This window comes from Lycorma delicatula, chromosome 1 (genome assembly GCF_047948215.1).
Source record: "Lycorma delicatula isolate Av1 chromosome 1, ASM4794821v1, whole genome shotgun sequence".
NCBI lineage: Eukaryota > Metazoa > Arthropoda > Insecta > Hemiptera > Fulgoridae > Lycorma > Lycorma delicatula.
The window spans coordinates 835,479-857,116 of record NC_134455.1 but is presented as its reverse complement, the minus strand read 5'-3'; the positions used below and the strand labels follow the sequence as shown (position 1 = coordinate 857,116).

The 21,638-nt window shown below is 33.7% G+C and overlaps 1 protein-coding gene across 1 annotated transcript in view; it reads left to right on the top strand.

The window, feature by feature from the left end:
* TppII (Tripeptidyl-peptidase II) overlaps nucleotides 1-21,638 on the top strand; it is a 132,079-nt gene that overhangs the window by 88,710 nt on the left and 21,731 nt on the right. The window contains exons 19-20 of the mRNA XM_075354198.1: nucleotides 8,225-8,343; nucleotides 11,945-12,023. Coding sequence (XP_075210313.1) covers nucleotides 8,225-8,343; nucleotides 11,945-12,023 — 198 coding nt within the window. The remainder of the gene's footprint in view (nucleotides 1-8,224; nucleotides 8,344-11,944; nucleotides 12,024-21,638) is intronic.

The following is a 21,638-nucleotide window of genomic DNA, read 5'->3' as shown; positions in this document are numbered from 1 at the left end:
TTTTTTATGGGCATCGACTGCTAAGGTCATTAGCCCTTGTCACATTCTTAAAAAGAGGTTTTATCACCATCAGGGTCACCATATGTTAGGGTGTAAAGAGCCCTTACATTTTTATTTAAAAACACAAAATACAGAAAACATTTATCCACAACAATAAACAACACTTATGGAGTGTAAAGGGGCCCGATCTTAGAATTTGAGAAAATAACACAAAGTGCATAAATGGAAAATATTAGTCTTTACAATACGATCATCTCCTTCTACCTGTCTAACTTATTTATTTAAGCACCCTTGGGGTAACCAGAACTGCCGTTAAGCAGCAATATCAATCGTCCCAGAATGCCATGGCAGTTGACTCCCCCCTATAAACAGTCCTGTAGGACATAACCCATCGGGGTCCTCCCATACGAGCAACCTGACCACCTGTTCAAGACGGCCAAAAAGCCCCTCGGCAGGGAGGCTGCCCTTCCTGGTCCTGACCTACTTGGCTACAGGCATGCATTGCGCATACCCATAGCCTCGCACCCTCAGTCCACCCTTGAGGGTCCCCCATGCCATCATTGGACACACCCCAACTCCCTGCTCTTGCATGCAGGCGAGCCCGGGCGGCCTAGGCAAGAGGGCTACCTCCCGTCACTATAAATGCCAGACTTCGAGACTCCCTTATATATATATATATATATATATATAAAAACTACCCCCTTAGAGTTTGTTTAACACAGCTTTAAATTTTCATTTTTATAGACTTTTAAAAAGTTCACTGGCATGTAAATAAGCAACTATTTTTTCTTCATTTACATTTTCCAAATCAGCAGCAATATCATTTCTTAGCTGGAACCTCTTTCTGAGGTCGTCATATATATGTGACCGATTCTAAGTCTGGTTACAGCCACTTGTTCTCAGCAAGTCAACTTCACGTCGCTTTTCCATTTATACAGAGAAGTTTTGACAGAGTTTAATTTTGTATTTAAACTCCTCCAATCAGTATTCCACTTGTTTATTATTATGTTAAACAGTTTTTAACATCTGCCACCCTTACAGGAATTGCATCCAAGTTGTCGCAGACTGTTGCCTTTCTGGCAGCTTCGCTGCACTTTCATTACCTGCAATACCAGCATCCCCTGAAGTCCATATAAATATGCATCGCTCTCATTGTTGATTTAGAACGTACAAAATGGACTGGATGTTTGCAATTAGGTCATCCTTATTGCTCTTGTTCCGAATTGCAACACGTGCACTTAGAGAATTGGAACATATTAGCACTCTCTCTTTGCAATACTGTTTTGTGTACCGAAGAGCTTGGTGAATGGCAGTAAGTTCTGCCTTATAGACACTGGCCATATCTGGCAGTTTCCAAAAGTGGGCTCCATCTACATATATAGAGCATCCAACACCATATTCAGTTTTAGAACCGTCAGTATAAATTCTAATATGTTCTTCGTAACTACTGATGGTTGATAAAAATTCCTGTTGGATGATCACTACTGGCTTTTTTTTATTTCTTCTTGAGAGAGATCCAACCTTGTATTTACTGCTGCCAAAAGCCAATGCGGTGTTTCTCTCGTAGAAATTGCTAATGTCTCTGGAATAGCAATTTCGTATTTTCTTGTTAATTCGTGGTACCTAATTCCGGCTGGTCTGGAATAGGTAGCACGATGTTCGTATAATGCAGCCAAAGGATGGTTGTTAAAAAGTTTGTTATTTATATGAGCAGGAAAAGCCCATATGTTTGCTGCATGTCTTAACAAAAGGAGCTCTTTTCTATTATGTAGTGGCATTATTCTGGCTTTGGACATTAGACTAGTCGCTGGACTTGTGCGGAAACCGCCTGTCGCATATCTTATTCTGCTATTATGAATTATGTCCAACTTTCTTAAATGCGACTTCCTAGCAGATGAATAAACAATACATCCGTAGTCTAGTTTCGATTGAATGAATGCCTTATATAGTCTCAATAATATTTCTTTATCTGAGCCATAATTGATGTTTTATAATGTTTAGGGCGTTTTTGCATCTATCACTCAAGTCCTGTATATGAAACCCCCACGTAAGGTATTTATCCAATACCAATCCTAAAAACTCACATTAACCTTATACTGTATTGGATTGTTGCCGATTGCCAAAATAGGACTTTGGTGAGGAATTCTCTTCCTACAGAAGTGTACACAGCACATTTTTTTTGGTGAAAATTGGAATCCATTATTCCTTGCAACTTCATTTAGAGTGTTAATCGCTCATTGTAATTTATATTTCACCATAGCTGTCTTGTTGCTGGCATACACAATTGCCAAATGATCAACATAGATGCCTTTGCTGATTTCTACTTATATCAATATCTGATATCAATTTATTAAAGCAATCGTAAACAAGGTACCGCTCAACGGTGAACCTTGTGGTATGCCATTTTCCAAGCTTTTTTCAGATGAATATTCATTGTTGACACATACTTGGAAAGCACGGTCATTCATATAGTTGTTGAGTAAAACTCGCACATTGCCACGAATGCCCCATTCATGTATCTGGAGCTTTATTCCATGTCGCCAGGTCATATCAAAAGCCTTCTGAAGATCAAAGAAGACTATATTGTTTTCTTGTAATAAAGCTGTTATATATAATGTTCTCTAAATTGATCATTTGATCAGTGGTAGAATGAATGGTATTGTCGAAAACCTGCTTGATATGGTGATATCAGGTTTTCTTTTTCTAAAACCCAAACGAGTCTATTATTAATCATTTTTTCAAGTATTTTCCCCATAGCGCACGTCAAAAAAATAGGATGGTAGCTATTGGGATCTGTTAAATTTTTATTTTTCTTTGGTACTGGAACAACATTTTTCCACTGCTGCAGGTACATTCCATCCCGCCATATTTGTTTATATAGTTCTAGTAATCTGCGTTTTGCAGTGGTATTCAGCTGGCTGATCATGTTATAATGGATTTCAACCGGATCAGCAGCTGTGTTGCCTGCTTTCTCCAACACTTTCATGAATTCTTCCATTTTAAAGGGTACATTGTATGAGTAATTATACTCAGTTCTGAAATTTAGTAGACCTTCAAGTTCTGCTTTTTTCGTCTGAAAATGTTCATCGTAGTTAGCCGTTTTGCTGGCCTTCTCGAAGTGATTGGCTAATAAATCTGCAATTCGTTTGGAGTGTCCTTAGTTTCATATTCATCTGGAAGGTTATGGTAGCAAAGTTTGTACGCCCACAAGTCGCCTTCACTTTCTTCTAAACGTCTGATGCAGTAGTAGTTCTGTCAATGGATGTCACGTATTGCTGCCAGGATCGTTTCTTTGAATTTATCATAAGTCGTTTTGCATATGCCCTGTATTTTTTAAAGGCAATTAGATTATCTATAGTGGGACGTTTTTTAAAGGCATTGTACGCCCTTTTCTTTCTTTTTATAGCTTCACTTATTTCATTGTTCCACCACGGAACGGGTCGCTTCGTACGTTTTCCAGATGTTTTGGGAATATATTTCGATGCCGAGTCAAGTATCGCATTAGTTGTAGCGTCAACATCGGCTTCGATAACTCCAGTTGTTTCGGAGAGTATCATCCTAGCTGTGAAGCTCATCCAATCTGCCATATCATACAACCATCTTTTAGAAATGGGATATCTTTTTCTTGTAATGTTAGTTACAATTTGCACTTTGAAATGATCGCTTCCATGCAGATCCTCTAAAACATGGAAGGTGTACCTCAGTGTTATCGATCCACTTATGAATGCAAGATCTATACAGGATGTCGATCCACCTCTGGGACTGAAAACAGTTCCTGACCCATCGTTAAAAAGAATAAAATCAGAATTCATCAGGAACCCTTCCATTTCTCTTCCGCGGGGATCTACTCGATCCGATCCCCAAAGAGAATTATGAGCATTAAAATCACCCACCAGTAAAACAGGTGGGGCAAGCTGAGAAATTAATCGTGCTGTCATCCTCCTTCCAATCAAAATTCAGCAAGTATATGCTGCAGACAGTGACCTGAAGCAGATGCTTCATTCTAATGGCGACAGCTTGTAGGTTTTTATTTAGATCAACTGCTTCGGCGATAGCTCTAGTCGATGTTAATATGGCTACTCCACCTCTAACTCTTATATTTGGCGGTTGATTTGCTGAAATATATCATATCCTCTTAATTGAACATTTTCATTTCGGCAGAAATGTGTTTCTTGCAGACATATACAGATTGGGTCTACATCATGTACCAAGTGTTGGACCTCATGGATGTTTGAAAAACATCCATTAATGTTCCACTGTACAATCGACTTGCTAATGTTAAATTAACTTATGACCTTGGTTTACCTTTCAGCCACCCTTTTTTCTGCATATTACAAACAGCTTCATGTTCGCAGAGAACGTTGTCGCCCGTATGGCTCCCAGTCTCCAAATCTGAGACCACCGCAGACGTTGACAGATATGGATCGGCGCCGATTGAGAGGCAGAAACCTGTCCAACCCCTGACACGGGAATTGCACCAGTCACTGCCCCTGGAAGGGGGGATACTTGCTCCCCCTGTGTGGTTTTTGTGGCCTCTGTGGTTTAGAGGCCACCTCAGTTGCAGGAGGTTTGGGAGCCTCCATAACAGATCGCGAAGAAGTCACTTTCTTCCGATCATCATCTAATATCTCTCTAAGACAGAATGTTGAATGCCTTCTGGCTGGGATCTGTTTTCTTCTGTTCAAGAGCAATTTTCGGTTTCAAAGATGTATCTTCAGGAGGCTGTACTATTATCTTTGGCTTGACAGGTTCTTTACTACCGAAAGGCTTCATTTTGTTTTCTATAATCCTTTCAGTCATGCTAGCCAAAGTAGGTGCAAGTTTGTTGATAAGCTGACATTCATCGACAGCAACTGGAGCAGGAGCAGGAACAGCAGCCGCAGCCGCAGCCTGAGCATAAGTTGTTTCTCTAGGTTTACAGGTGTTTACTATCTTTTAGCTTCAAGATAGCCGACTTTCTGCAGGGTTTTTACTTCCTACACAGTTATTTCATCTTTGTAGACAGGACAGTTTTTGGATCTACATGAATGCTGTTCTTTGCAATTGACACATGTAGGAGGCTCCTTACATGGCTCTCCTTCATGCACCTCATCACCGCACACGCATATTTACAGTCTTTCACATCTAAGAACAGTGTGGCCAAAGCGTTGGCACTTGAAGCACCTCATAGGCTGTGGGACAAATGCCTGCACATCCAATCAATGAATTCCTGCTCTTACCTTCTCCGGCAAAGTTGGCCAGTTAAAGGTGAGGACATGAGAGGCTGAAGGTAGGACCTCGCCGTTCCTTCTCATGTTCAATCTGCAACATTCTGTTACTCCCTGAGGTGCCAATTCTTCAACAATTTCTTGCTCCGTGCAATTTAGGAGATCCTGACAGACCACAACTCCCCTTGAGGTGTTGAGCGTGCCGTGAGGATCGACACATACAACAAAATCGCCAATCTTCTTAAGCCCTAGGATCATCTGTGACTGAGCATCATTTATAGTCTCCACATGAAGTCCAGTAAAGGTTTTCCTTATTTCCTTAACAGGGCTTCCGGCACATTTAGTTATTTTTCGAGCAATGAGAAAGGGACTCACCCTTGAGAAATTACCATCTTCCTTTGTAATAACTAAATACTTTGGTTTTGGCACATCGGTTTTGAAAAAAGCAATGTCTAGAAAGCCTAGAAAGACCTTTTTGCAAGCTCTTTCTAGGCTCAACTTCTATATGATGAGATTCTGCATTCTTTCTCTGTTTCGCCTCAGATGAAATGGCTGGTTCTAAACGAGGGTGTTTACGTGAAGCCTCTGCCACATTTGTTGTTTGTTCAAGCTGCATATCTTTTAATCCCTTCTGCAGTAAGGCTAGCTGCCAGGGTGCACCCCCACACCAGGGCTACCAACCCTGGAGGTCTGTTCTGGTACTCCAATGGAACCTGCATATGTCTTGGCAGAGAGCAGATGGGCAGTCTCTGCACTGACTCCAGGCCCCTACACACTGAGGTTTTCAGGGCTCCTATGTGCCGAAATACATGGACACCTTAACTACATGCTTGCAATAACAGGGGGGGGGGATGTGGACAGCGAAAATCTTGCCACCTGCAATCACTTTGATTGTGGCCGCCACATTGCCAGCTCTAAAGGTGGTATCAATCCACATCCTTAATCGTTATAATTTTCATATCTGCAGGTGGCCGCAAAATCCAGCCCTTAAATTTGGCCTATAGATGTAATTTGGCTGAAAAATAGCATCTCCGAGAAGAACACTCAGAGTCCCATTAGCCAGCTACAAGTATTGTAAGTAAGTACAGCTGCTGCCGCCCTGGATGTGGAACGTAGGTGTTGTGTTCCAGACATGGGGATTATCTACCTCAGGACATTATTATTATTATCCCATACTTTCACAGTTTTTACTTTTGCCAGTGACATTCCTTAAACTCGGAGTAATTTATACCAACGAGATTAGGCTTGCTATTGTTGACTAAGTGCCTTCCAGGCAACATGGCTGCAGTGAGAAGCCCTGGATTCATTTTCATTATTGTGGGTTTCATTAGGTTTCATTATTGCGAGTTGATATTCGATCAAGGTTTGCAAGTACCCAGTTAAAAAAGTGTTTATAATAACTGTAGAATATTATTTATTGCAAAATTATAATATTTAACTCGTTTCATACAGGGTGATATCGGTTGGGAACTTGTTTGACTATTTATTTAATATTGCAAAATTAGAATTTATTTTTCACCATTCTATATAAATATTAAATGAAAGTTTAATATTTATATGGAGTTTAGAGGAAAATAGCCAAGAAAATAAAGGTTTGATTTTTTAAGAAAAAAAAAAATAGAGAAAGAAATGTCATGAATATTTCCATTGAGATTAAACAACAGTAATGTAGACTCTTATTAATATTCTAGTCATACAGAGAAGAGGGAGTAACATGTTACTAGTGCAAGTGGTCAGTGGCTAAGGGTGTCAAGCCATTGAGAACAGTTAATTGATAACTTCCTCTTTTTTAGAAGTCTGTTAAAAATCTTGATAAAAAAATACGTTCGATTATTAAGAACATATTTAAATGCAATAACCAGAACACATCTCAGAAATCATAAATATTAAACATTACTACATAACAATTTCTATTCCAAAATAAATATTACACACAACCCAGTAGGCTACAAACACACATATTCTCTTATAATAAGCATGCTCATAAAATAATATATGGCACACATCCATTCATGAAACCATTTTATAATATTAATTCAGTGCATGAGAATGTGAACAACCATTCACAAAACATTCATAAAACAACAACCATTCATAAAAAACATTTAGCGCAAACGAGACTTTATTCCCAAATACTAACACATAAGTAAATAAACATTCTTGACCTCACCATCACAGTGACAACACCCAACAAAAATACTCCTAGAAAGTAAACAGAAAACCATTAATCACAGACTTACCCATTCACAAAACCTCAAATCATCCTTTTTTAGATAAATTAGCTTACCTTTTAGAACTGATCTACAGACTACTCAATACACCTGTGTCACCTGAAGATGACATGAAAAATTTACATTAAAAAATACTTAACTCATACAAATGGTTATTAGAGCACATTCAGTGATATATTTTTACACAGCATAAATGAAAATAGATATAAATAAAACTAAAAATAATCACGTTAAAAAACAAAAGAAATCATTACATGTAGAAAGCAATCGTCAAACAAAACAGTGTCTCACTACAGTGTTCTACATAGATCTAACAGGATACAGTTCCAAAGGTCCTGCATACAAAATTTAAAAAAGCCCTACCTAAAAAATTTGATTCAACATTTGCCAACCAAATAGAATAAACATCCACAAACATTGATTTGATATTCTGCATGTACATAATAAAAAACCACATCTTAATGTTCTTGAACATTATGAAATATATAAACATTCAAAAATGCACAACAGTAATATGCTAAATGAATACATAAAGACACTGACTTATTTTTCCGGTTACTTTCACAGTCTTGTACCGCTTCAAATGAAAAATAAATACATTCACCGTATTAAACTACTGACAGTTACAAACATCTGTGAGAAATAAGCTTCTCGTTTAAGTCACATTTGAGTAAAAAATAGATTTGTTCTGAAACAGTGCTCTCATATGTTTGTGTGTAGGTGTATATATTATACATTCACTTTCAATAATTGTATTTTGGAAATGAATGATACTTTTTTTTTCAGCTTGATGTATATGCTAGCCATTCTCAAGCTTTAAAAAATGGAAAGAAAATGTCTGGTGCTATTGTACCTGTTGGAAATTTTAGTCTCCCAGTATACATTGCTCCCCTTCCAAATGATAAGTAAGTTAATTTAATACATTTTTTTTTTTTTTTTTTTTAGTGCATAAGTCTTGTCATTTATTACTTCCTTTTATATACTTTATTAAAAGAAATTAAGAAAAGATTAAATTTTTTCTAAGCCCAATGGGATGGAGATGAAAGTAATAATTCAACTATTTACATTGTATGCGACTTATTTTTATATGAAAATAGTCTTGAGATATATATTTATGCATATGTTCTGTATAAAACAAATACTAGTTATAAATTATTAATTAATCCACAACATTCAAGAAAATCAATGAGTTTCCAGTGCATGTTATACCCGTAATGGTAATGTGTATAGAACCATTAATTTTTCCCAAAGTGTTGTCTGCTGAGATTTGCTTCTAACTTCACCAAACAAACAAAATGGTGAGGTACCCTCTGATCCCATATGCTCAAAGTCAGTAGTTCTTCTTTGCTTCAGAAAGTGTCACTGGCATACATTGTTTTGATGAAAGAGGTTTCATACCATAACAAATATAATGTTTTAGATGCCAGCACTTCAGTCATACTGCAGCTAGATGTGAAAAATCAAAAATTTATAAATTTAGGAATGTAATTCATGAAGGTAAGGCTTGGAAAGTTCCTCCTGTCTGTCTCAATTATAAAGGGCCTATGCTCATTGCAAGTATTGAGCAGGTGTATTACCTGCCCATTGCCCTAGTAAATTAAATGTTGCTTAAAGCTGTTGATTGCTTAATAGATGTAACTAAAATTAATGGATTTTGGTGTTCCCTCAAAAACAATGCAGCATTCATTTTTGTAGAAAACATACGAGGTATGATCAAAAAATACGGTGAATAATTTTTTATTAAAAAAGTAATAAGGTTACATAGAATTCGAGTTAATCTCCTTCAAAGTACTGTCCTTGGCTAGCAATGCACTTATCCCAACGTTGACTCCATGACTGGAGGCATTTCTGGAAGGCATCTTTCGGAAGGGCTTTTAGCTGCTCGGTCGTGGCCCTCTCAATGTCAGCAATGGTGTCAAAACGTTTTCCTTTAAGCACAGTTTTAATTCTTGGGTAGAGCCAAAAGTCGCATGGTGCTAAATGCGGTGAGTATGGCAGATGTGGAAAGACAGGAACACTTTTTTCGGCCAAAAACTCGCGAATGAGAAGCAAGGTGTGACAAGGCACGTTATCGTGTAGAAGAAGGAAGCCATTGGTCCATTTTTCTAGTCGCTTTCTTCGTATGTCGTTTCGCTTTGAACGGATCCGTACGAGATGTTAAGGTCTTCCGATAGCTCTCGAATAGTCATTCGCCTGTTTGAACGAACCATTATTTCTACTTTTTGCACATTTTCAACTGTTTTTGAAGTTACTGGACGTCCCGCACGCTGCTCGTCTTCAACAGACTCATTTCCGTTTTTAAATCGGTCATACCACTTGTACACAGTCTTCAAAGTTACCACATTATCGCCGTACACTGATTCTAACATTTCATGAGCTTCTTTGGCACTCTTTTGCAACTTAAAACAAAACTTAATGTTAATGCGTTGTTCAAAATCCATGTTACGCGACAGACATGAGATAAAGACAACGTCACTCTAGCGGCTCTGGCAGCTGACTGGCAAGCTCGAACGTGTTACAACTTGTCCCTGCCTGTCTCAGTCGATCACGCTATTGGACAAATTACAGCATATGGATGTAGCGTCGGCAGTTGCCGCGATAAAAATTCATTCACCGTATTTTTTGATCACACCTCATATACCTCATGGTAACCCAGAGTTAATTTTTGATGGTCAAGTGACAAAGTATAAAGATAAATCAGGTTTTTGGGTCTGATATTTGGTAAATATCTATCTTGACATCCACATTTAGAGGAAATTTCAAAGAAATGTAAGTTAATTACCTTAACATCATTAAATGACTTTCTATTATTAAGCGGAGTTCATATAAAGAAACAATCCTACTCTTTAAAAGTTTTTGTTTCTATAAAAAGTAAACTATGGATGTATTTTGTACACATCTAAGAAATCTAAATTTAATAAATTAAAAATCATTCCCCATGCAGTGATTAGATATACCAGAGCATCTTTTAATTTTAAACTAATCTAGTACAAAGTCTGAGGCAGGAATATTTCAACTATGGCACAAGAGAGATCCTGCATACTCAGGTACGCAGCACTTATATGGGCCTTCTCCACTCTTATAAAGCTTCAATAAATTTTTTGACAACCAGATATAGTGATTATAAAGAAATCGCCTGATATTCAACAGACCTGCAGGAGTTCAGGCTAGCAATCTTATAAGAAATTTTATCAACTTCACATCCACACTGATGATTTTGAATCATCAAACTTCCATGTGGATAATTCCATAATATTTAACGGTAGAATAGATCTACCACTTATTTACCGATGGTTCCAAAATGTACCGAGCTGAATTGGAAAAGTACTTCGGTTTGTACAACACAATGAAATTAAAGTCTTTGTTATGATCTAGTTAGCTTATTGCAGCCATCACCTTTCAAAACATAATTGCTAATGATGATTTTATGAGAGTTGTACAATATACATTAAATATATTCAGCAAGAATGACTAGATCTATATATTAGGAAGCCAGCCCATGTTAAAATTTCAGGAAGTAAAACTACTAGATAGGCAGCAAGCCACGATTCCATTGACAAAATTGCTATAAGATCACACACATTAAAAACTACATTGTTAACTGTGTTAAAATGAATGGACTTAGTAAATTGTGGTTTTCCACAACCAAATTGAATCGAATCAAAAGCATTCATGATGATATCTTCGCTCAAGAGCAGGTTGCCTTGACATGGTTACATGTTAAAAACACAAAACTTTGTAATTCTTACCTTCTTACAGGAGAAAAACAACCATATGTCTACTGCAGCAGACAACTCTCAATTGAACATAATGTGTTTCTCTTATGTGTGTGAATGCCATTTATAGACTGATACAGTTCATGAATGTTTGTATGATGTAGCAACTCTTGTCTGTAGCCTATCACCAGGCCTTACTTATGATTTTTCCATAAGTTATAATGTGTTCCCAGTAAAACATGTATTTAATTTCTGTGTTTATTATCATTATTATTATTTTTTATTACTGTTATCATTATTGGCATTATTTTGATCGTTTGTTATATTCCAAGTTTTGTCATAAAGTTCTGGAACTGGTTAAATGATTTACTAGTTAAGGTAGTTTTCTCTGGATTTTGTATTCATATTATCAGTCTACTTTGAACTTTGATCATTTGACTTTAGTTACAAGAACTTTTTTATTAGTGGGCTGCCCTGAATCTAGAGAAGATTCATTGTTTCTTCTATTAACAGGTTTAATATCTACTTTGATTGGAGGAAGAGAAAAAGTATATTAATCTACCTACTAGCTTCCACCTTATAACTGAAGTTACTCGATATTACATAATTTTATAACTAGAAATTAATGTTGTGTATTTAATGAAGATCTAGAAAAAATAAATTTTTATTTCTGCTGTATATATCTCACAAACATACAGCAGTTTGTACATATTGTTAGCCCCAGAACTTTGTGACTGCATTTTATATGTATTCTATAATTTAATAATGTTATTATTTTATTTTGTTTTAGACTTATCAAAGGTATTTCAGTTGGACAGTATTTATCTGGTACTATAGTTTATACCAAAGATGAAGTTGGCAAAAAAGTGGTAAAGTACTTATGATATTCATTTTTTTTAAATACATGTCAGTATAAGTTATTCGTTCTATTCTGTGTGATTTCAATGTTTATTACTATTGAGATGTTTTAATTATTTTTGGTTAAGTTTTTGTTAAAGTTTATGTTTATGTTCACTTCTATTTATTTGATTTACTGGTTTTCCAAAACTTTAGGATATCTGATAAAACTTAAATGTTTCATTAACTTCCCTTTTATTACATTTGCTATAATAGGAAATAATATTCGCGATTAGAAATAATAATAATCATATTATAATATTATAATAATAATCATATTTAGAAATTCTAAATATGATACCCTGCAACAGTAATGGTAAACTAATATGTACACTAACAAAATCCATTGACAGAAATAGAAGACTGATGTTTCTCAGTAACTTGAGTATATTTTTACTTTTGGTAGATCCAGGATTACCAATTTATACTCAAAGTAATTAAGAATAGCAGTCTAAGAAACAAATAGCCATTCCATACAAGCTCCCAGCGTACTCTTATTGCATGTATATATATATATATATATATTGCATATATATATATACACACACAACTCTTTACACATATATATATATATACTTACTATATACAAGCAATTAAATAAATATTTTCTAGATGTTCTCAGTACGTGTAACTTTTTATTGTCTACATCCAAGTTTTTTATTTCTTGAGATGCAATCTAAACACATTTTAGAAATAGGATATAATTATAACCTCAACATATATTAGAATACAATAATAATTACTATAAAACCAGTATCTAGGAAAAATTTCGTATATATTTAAATAATAATAGATTGATGAATGAACAGGTCAGATTCGATAATGATATACTTTATAAACAAATTATATAATAATTAATTATAATAGGTTGGTAACATTTAATTTAATATTAAATCTATTTCATAATAGTCGCAAACATCTTACAAATGTGACGTTAGTGTCTCATTGACATACAAATTAATTTTATTCTACTATTATGAACAACAGTATGAACTAACAGTTCAACTATTATGAACATAACAGTTTAATTTAAAAACAATTATTGATTTGAATTTAAATTAACATCTTTTAGAAAATCCCTTAAGATGGAGTAACAGCTTTGAAAGTACTAGGATTTATAATTTTTAAATTGTTGGTAAGTGGAAATTTAATTATATAACAATTTTATAATCTAGGAAACCTCAAAACAATCACACTCTTCTCTTTCAACAAATTTTTCACAAACAAAAAAAAATCATACTTTTTATTGAATGACAGAAAATTAATCAATCATAACTACTAATAAGACCTGTTACATTGTATATTAAAAACACTTATCACATCTTCCTCTGCCCCTAAAAGACAACATAACAATATTCATCATTATTTGCCTACTTATTTTCATTGTTACTTGCCAAAACTCGTAAGAAGTGTCTTCTCTGGTTTAACCATCTTCATTACCGCATTTAAGTATCTGATCAGCTGCTGTTTTAATAAACCTGAGTCAGTTTGTTTCAAATCATCCAAATGTGATCTGAAATAGATAAAATTTACCAGCAACATTTTAATTTCATCCATTATGGTTTGGAATGGATTTACTCATCTGTCTTTCTGTAAACAGACAGGCAGAAGATTTCTCATCCTTTTATCTCCACCATTGTAACAGTTTCTTTTCGTAATATCAAAAGCTGTTCTCTTTTTTCCAGAGTTTCCAAAGAAAGTTCTTTATGTACAATAGCATCTCTTTTAACTTAGTAATACTTCTCAATATGAATTTGATATTTCTGATATCATTTTCACAAAAATTAGCTGTTATCAGTGCACCATTACTTTTTTTTTAACTTAAGGATATATGTGGCTAACAATCACTTGTTCATCACACACAGCCTTTCATTACAAAAGAGCCTTACAAATTCACAACAGAGGTTCCTCTTACCTTTTTACTTCACTCATTTGAAAATTAAGTTATTATGGCCCACACGATCATTAGTGTCCAAATGGCCCATAATTTAAAAATTCAGTCCTTAGCTGCTGTACTTCTTTCAATAATTTATTTTCTTCCATCAAACCATTGACAACTGTCAATATAACCAATACAATTTCTTCATGCCAGCACAGCCAATTTTTTATTGAACATTATGCGAGCTTACTTCCAAATAAAAAAAAAAAAAAGAAAATTTGATTTGACAAGCTCAAGTGAATCAATATAAAGTAAAAGCTCAATCACAAAACAATTCAAATTAAGGGGGGAACAACGAAAAAATGTACTAGGGCTATGCAGTCTGATCACATGTATATTATTAAAATTTAAAAAAATAATTAACATTAACAATACGAAAAATAATTTTTTTTAACATAAATTGAACATATTAAGCATATCAAAATTATTTGGAATCATATATATAGTCATAGAAAACACATTTCCACACTACTCGTCTGTCATATTTAAAAAAAATATATAAAATAAAGTAATTAACATTAACAGTACAAGAAAATAATTTTTTTAACATTAGTTAAACATATTATTTATATCAGAATTATATGGAATCATATATTTTGAATCATATCATTCATTTTTCTCTTCATATACATAAGGATACTTTCCTGCACATATAAAAATAATGATGACCTCGCATCGAATACACCTATTTACCCAGTCTCACTGTCCTGTCTCATCGAACAAAGAACACATCACCACTTCCGTGCGAGCCAACTGAAAACACGTCTCCACTCCATGACTGCTAAATTCACACTCGCCCTGAAAACAAAGAATGTCAGTCTGGCTTCCCCCATCAGACGCCCGTTCGTATTTTTGCACGTACACACTTTTTCTGAGAATGTATACGCTCACACCAGCCCACGATGACATCACCGTCTGGCTATCCAGACCATGTCATACATCAGAAAACAAAGTTATGTAATACAATTTCTTATCAAACTAATTACGTTTATTTAACTATTAAAATAATATAATACTATCTTGCCTATTTTCTGTTTTTAATATCAGCTAAGCCAAATGAATATTAACTACTTTTGAAAATATTGAAACTTTTTTCTTTATGACATGATATATATTGTTCGTAACCAACAAAATTTAGAATGGTTACAATTATCATGCATGTTATAGTCGTAAGTGATCATCATTTTTTTAGTCGGGATTTGTTCTAGAAACAAGCTGTACTTTATCTGATGTACTCATCACAAGGTCTCATTTTCTAACCATTGGCTGCAGCAGATATACTTCTTCATTTAATTGTGTTCAGCCAAGTTAAAAAGAATAAAAATACTTATTTTTTAAAAAAGAATAAATAATTGAAAATACATCCAAAAAAAGTTACAATGAAATTGTAAACCTTACGGTAAGAGTCTCGCAGATATCATTTCTTTCGCTCAAAAAACAAAAATTTCTGTAATATAAATAAAACTGTTTCTAACAAAAAAGGTAAAACACTACATTTCTATTATCAAAATCTGTTAAATTTAGAATTTTCTTCAAAAAAAAATACATGTTAAATATATGTAATATACAATAGATATACAATTATAGATAATAAACAGTTAAAGTGTTCCATATAAAAAGGAAAAAAAAATAAAAATTTGTTAGAAAACTCTTACCAGCCCGATTTCATTTATTAAACAACGAATAATCATAAGAATTATATTATTTCTGTAAAAGTGATTTGTATTACATATAAATGAAATCGACCCGGTAAGAGATTTGTAACAAGTTTTTATTTTTTGTTGCTTATTGTATGGAATGCTAAACATTATTATCTGTTTTTATATCTATTTTCTATTTCATATATTTAACATGCATTTTTTTTTAAAGAAAATTCTAAATTAATAACAGATTTTGATAATAGAAATGTAATGTCTTATACTTTTTTTGATATCAGTATCATTTTGTTAAAAACAGTTTATTTATATTACAGAAATTTTTTTTTGAGCGGAAGGAATGAAACATGCGAGACTCTTACTGTACGGTTTACAATTTCATTGTAATTTTTTTGGATATCACTATTTTATTATTATCTTACGGATTTATTATTAAAATGTATTGCCTTAGAACAAATAAATTGAATTTCACAATCTTTGTTGATAGTCATATCTTTCACTTCATACAATATTTTTCCTTTTTTAATAAAACTAGTAAATGACCTTTACGAATCAAAAATCTGTGATGTAATATTGCATTTATTTGTAAGTGTAACCCTCGATTTTTATCGTTATCTGTTTATTTTGTCTGTTTTATTTATTACTTTTTTTTAATAAAACTACTATAATCTCTTGTAAACTAATACTTTAATTTTTTTTTAAAGAAGTGATGGGAATTAAAAAAAATTATTTCATCCTCAGTACTTTCATTAAAGTAACAGCATTTACTATTAAAACAAGTTGTAGTATATTTTCTTTTAAATGTTATTACTTCAAGTGCATTATCAAGTTTTTGTACACTACCTAGTACTAACAAGTACTGCTATCTAGCGGTGCGATTCGTAAAGGTACATTAAAAATGACATATTCAAGTCCTGCGGTTCAACAAATGAAACAAAATTCCATTTGTTACTAATCTAATTGAACTGAAATATAATGTTTTCATGTTTTTTTCCCCAGTTTCATTTTACTGTTAGGTTAGGTCATGTTTAAAACTGTAAACATAGTTTGTTGACTTTAACGCCTCTTACCAACGAAGTTCTAACAAACTCTGTGATTAAGAAATAGTTTTAAAATGTCATATAATATAATGATGTTGATTATTACCTGCTACCAACAGCATGTTTAATTACAGAGACCAAAACTTAACTCTCATATTTTTCCTTGTATTCTTTTTTTTTTTGGTATATGAAAATACATGCCCGTACCTTGCTTTGTTAATATACATTGCCGTAAAATTATATCTTCAAATTTATTTTGTGAGAACTGCATTTGCCAGATGCATGAAGCCCTCATTCAACTACTGAATTTTTATGCTCCTTTTTTAACATTCTTTCTCTTTTGAACTCAATAAAATATTTAGATCAATATGCTATTTGTAAACATCAGTTTAAAATCATTTACTTGCCCGAAATTGACGGGATAAAATTGATGAATGCAAATACTTTGGAAGTAATACAGTGGACGTAATGAATGCAAATAATGCATGTGCAATATGCAGTCTTATTAAGTATTCTGTATAAAATATAAAGAAAATTTTTATTATAATTAAAAAATGTATGATTAAATATTCTGCAGTTATATAATATTGTATATTATACACTCATTTAAGTATACAGAGTGTATCACAAAGTTCTTCTGGGACTTTCATAATCTATTCTATTTGTGAAAATAATAAAAAAAGTTGTTATAACAAACATATGTCCCAAAATGCTTCGTTTACAAGTTAACTGATAGTGAAAGATTTCACTTGGATTTTAGGTACCGCATTGAAATGAGGTATTACTAAAATTTTTAGGACATTTATTAAGGAGCAGAATAGTGATTTCTTATGGTTTTTGACTTGAAAGATCAAATGATGTAGGTCTTAGAATCATACCGTAGTAGGTTTTGAGGAATTTGTTTTTTATGTTTGACGTACAATAACTTTGTTAAATGGGTAATAAACACATAAAACTTTTAAACAAAACTTGTAGAGAATTTAATTCTGAACAAAACGGTGTAAGATTAGTTGAACGAAACCAAGACGAGTTAGAAATATTAAAATTTAATTTAGAAACAGAACACCAAACCAAAATGTATTATATGTACCAGTTTATAATAAATGTTCAAAAATGAAGCCCTCCATTTTCAATACATTTCTTGGCACGCTTCTGTACTGCTTTTGTTGTTCTCTTTAGTTCTTCAGGGCTGACCTTTAGTTTGCTCAGCTGCATCTATAGTGCAGACAATTAATTCTTCACGAGAGTGTATTTTTGTTTTGAATACAGTATTTTTCATTCATCCCCAGACACAAAAATTTAAAGATGTTAGATCAGGAAATCTTGTTGTCCAGGAATGTGGACCTCCATGACTGGATCCATTTCTCAGGAAAATGACGATTTATGATAAGGAGTTGTTTTGATTAAGTGTCCTCCAAACCATAGAATGTGAAACTCTGTTCTGCTTAGACATATGTTGTGTGCTGAACTGCATCAATAATAACTTAAATAACAGCATCATGTTGGACAGATCGTTTGGAGCTATAGTACAAATACTAGGTACTGAACCTGTTTTCCAAAAAGTTGCCCTAATTGTTTTGGGATCTGGAATCCCGTGATTTGAAAAAATTTTTCATATTCTACTTCAGCAGCTGTAGCATTACCATTACATACATCCAAAATAAATACTATATCAGTATATTCCTCTGCTGTAAATAAGTACTGCATTACTTCATTAGCAAACCAATCTTGCTTAAAACTAAAATTCACAGAAAACTTTCTCTAATATTACAGTACCCAATATACTTAATGAACTTTACAGAATGGTTTAACTAATAAAGTGTTGCACATTTTTGGTCAGCTGTTGATATTTTATTGCCAATTCTGAAATTATAATTTTTCAATTAATTTATTGTATTTCTATCATTAATAAAAAAATTATTATTCAGGTTTTTTTTGTAAATTTTTTAACTGTAAATTTTATTTTATGTTTTTTTTTAAATTAAATTCTACAAGTTTTGTTTAAAAGTTTTTTATGTGTTTGTTACCCATTTAACAAAGTTATTGTACATCAAACATAAAAAACAGGAGTTTTTACCCCTAATTATTGGTTTTCACTTCAGATTTCTCAAAAATTACTGTAGGTATGATTCTGGGACCTGTTTATTCAATTTTTCAGGTCAAGAACCATAAGAATAACTAATTCTGCCTCTTAATTAATGTCCTAAAGATTTCAGCACGACTTCATTTCATTGAGGTAGCTGAAATCTGAGCAAAATCTTTCACTAGCCATAACTCACAAACAAAACATTTTAGGATGTATGTTTATATGAACTTTTTCCATTATTTTCACAAGTGGAATAGGGCATGAAAGTCCCGGGATAACACTTTGTGATTCTCTCTCTCTCACTCCCTCACTATCTCTCTCTCTCTCTCTTTCTTTCTCACACACTCTCTCTCTCTCTATCTTTCTCACACTCTCTCTCTATCTTTCTCACACTCTCTCTCTCTTTCTCTCTCTCTCTCTTTCTTTCTCACACTCTCTCTCTCTTTCTCTCTCTCACACATATTTCTAGTTAAGATTTCTGATGCATGAGTAGTTAAGCTAATTGTTCTGTATTCTTCACATTTATCTGCTCCTGCTTTCTTTCGTATCATGACAATAATATTTTTAAAGTCCAATGGAACTTTCCCTTTTTCGTAAATATTACACACCAGTTTGTATAATCTATCTACTGCTTCCTCACTTGCAGGTATCCCATCTAACCCGGGAGCCTCTCTGCTATTCAAATCTTTTAATGCTCTCTTAAATTCAGATCTCAGTATTGTATCTTCTTTGACCTCCTCTTCTTCATCTATAACACCAGTTTCTAATTCATTTCCTCCGTATAACTGTTCAATATATTCCACCCACCTATTGACCTTTTCTTTCGTATTATAAATCGGTGTGCTATTTTTATTTAACACATTATTAGATTTTATTTTATGTACTACAATATTCTCCTCAACTTTTCTGTAAGCTCCATCTATTTTACCAGTGATGATTTCTCTTTTCACTTCTGAACACTTTTCTTTAATCCACTCTTATTTTGCTAATTTGCATTTCCAGTTTATAGTAATTCTTAATCTTTGATAGTTCCTTTTACCTTCTTCATCACTAGCATTCTCTTATACTTTCTACGTTCATCCATCAGCTCCAATATATCTTTTGATACTCATGGTTTTCTACAAGTTCTCTTTGTTCTGCCTAAGTTTGCTTCTGATGATTTAAGAATTTCCTTTTTAACATTCTCCCATTCTTCTTATTTTCTACCTTACCTTTTTTATTCAGACCTCTTGCAACATCCTCCTCAAAAATCTTCTTTACCTCTTCCTCAAGCTTCTCTAAATTCCACCGATTCATCTGACACCTTTTCTTCAGGTTTTTAAACCCCAATCTACATTTCATTATCACCAAATTATGGTCGCTATCAATGTCTGCTCTAGGATAAGCTTTGCAGTCAACAAGTTGATTTCTAAATCTTTGTTTAAACATGATATAATCTATCTGACACCTTGCACTATCACCTGGCTTTTTCCATGCGTATATTCACCAATTATGATTTTTAGACTGGGTGTTTGCAATTACTAAATTATACTTTGTGCAAAACTCAATAAGTCAGTCCCCTCTTTCATTCCTTTTGCCCAGCCCATATTCACCGATAATATTTCGTTCTTTGACTTTTCCAGTGCTTGCATTCCAATCTCTAACTATTATTAAATTGTCATCCCCTTTTATGTGTTTAATTGCTTCATTAACTTTTTCATATACACACACTACCTCATCATCATCATCATGGGTACTTGTAGGCATTTAGATGTTAACGATCTAAAATCAAAACCTAACAACGTTGTTGTTAGGTTTTGATTTTATCCTTGTTACAATGATTCTATTGCTATGTATTTTGAAATACTCTACTCTCTTCCCTATCCTTTTGTTCTTTACAAAACCTACTCCTGTCTTCCCCTTAGTTGAAGGTGAGTTATTTATTCTAAATTCACCTGATCAAAAGTAATTTTGCTCTTCCCTTCAAACCTTGCTAATTCCTACTACATTTACATTTAACCTATCCAATTCCCTCTTTAAATTTTCTAACCTACCAACCTTTGACTTCTCACATTCCATGCTCTGACCAGTAGAATGCTATTTTTTTTAAATTATCTGGTGACCCCTTCCTTGGTAGTCCCCACCCTGAGATCCGAATGGGGGACTAGTTTACCTCTGGATTATTTTACCAAGGAAGGTACCTTCATGCTAGCTACATTTTCTTGAAAAAACGAACAGCTGTAGTTTTCCATTGCTTTTAGCTGCGCAGTACTCAGAAGATGTTGATATGGTGATGTTGATATGGCCATTTAAGTCCTCCTGACCTACGCCCTTAACAAGTACTGAAAGAGCTGCTGCCCTCTTTCAGGAATCATTCCTTAGTATGACTCCCAACAGATACTTCTCTGATATGGTTGCACCTTCGATCTAGCTATTCTGTATTACTGAGCACTCAAAACCCTCACAATCGGCAAGGCCTCATGGTTTGCAGAGGGAGTTTTATACATATATATGTATATGTAATACATACATATACATATATATGTACATGTAATACATACATTCTTATATATACACAGTGTCCAGGACTGATTCTGCTAAACTTCATAGGCTTATTTTTCTCATTAAACTTTTCACTTTTTACACTATGCTATTTTTCTACATAGTTACTTTGTTTTTTAAAACATTTATCATAGCGTTTTACTAAATTGTTTATGACAATATCATAGAAATCAGCCACTTGTGAAACAACCAGTCTTCAACTATTGTTTTCACTTCTTCATCGGTGTCAAACTGCTGACTGCCGAGAAACTCCTTCAGGTAGTGGAACAAGTGGTAATCACTTGGCACAAGGTCTAGGCTGTACAGGGGGTTGCCATTTGCTCCCA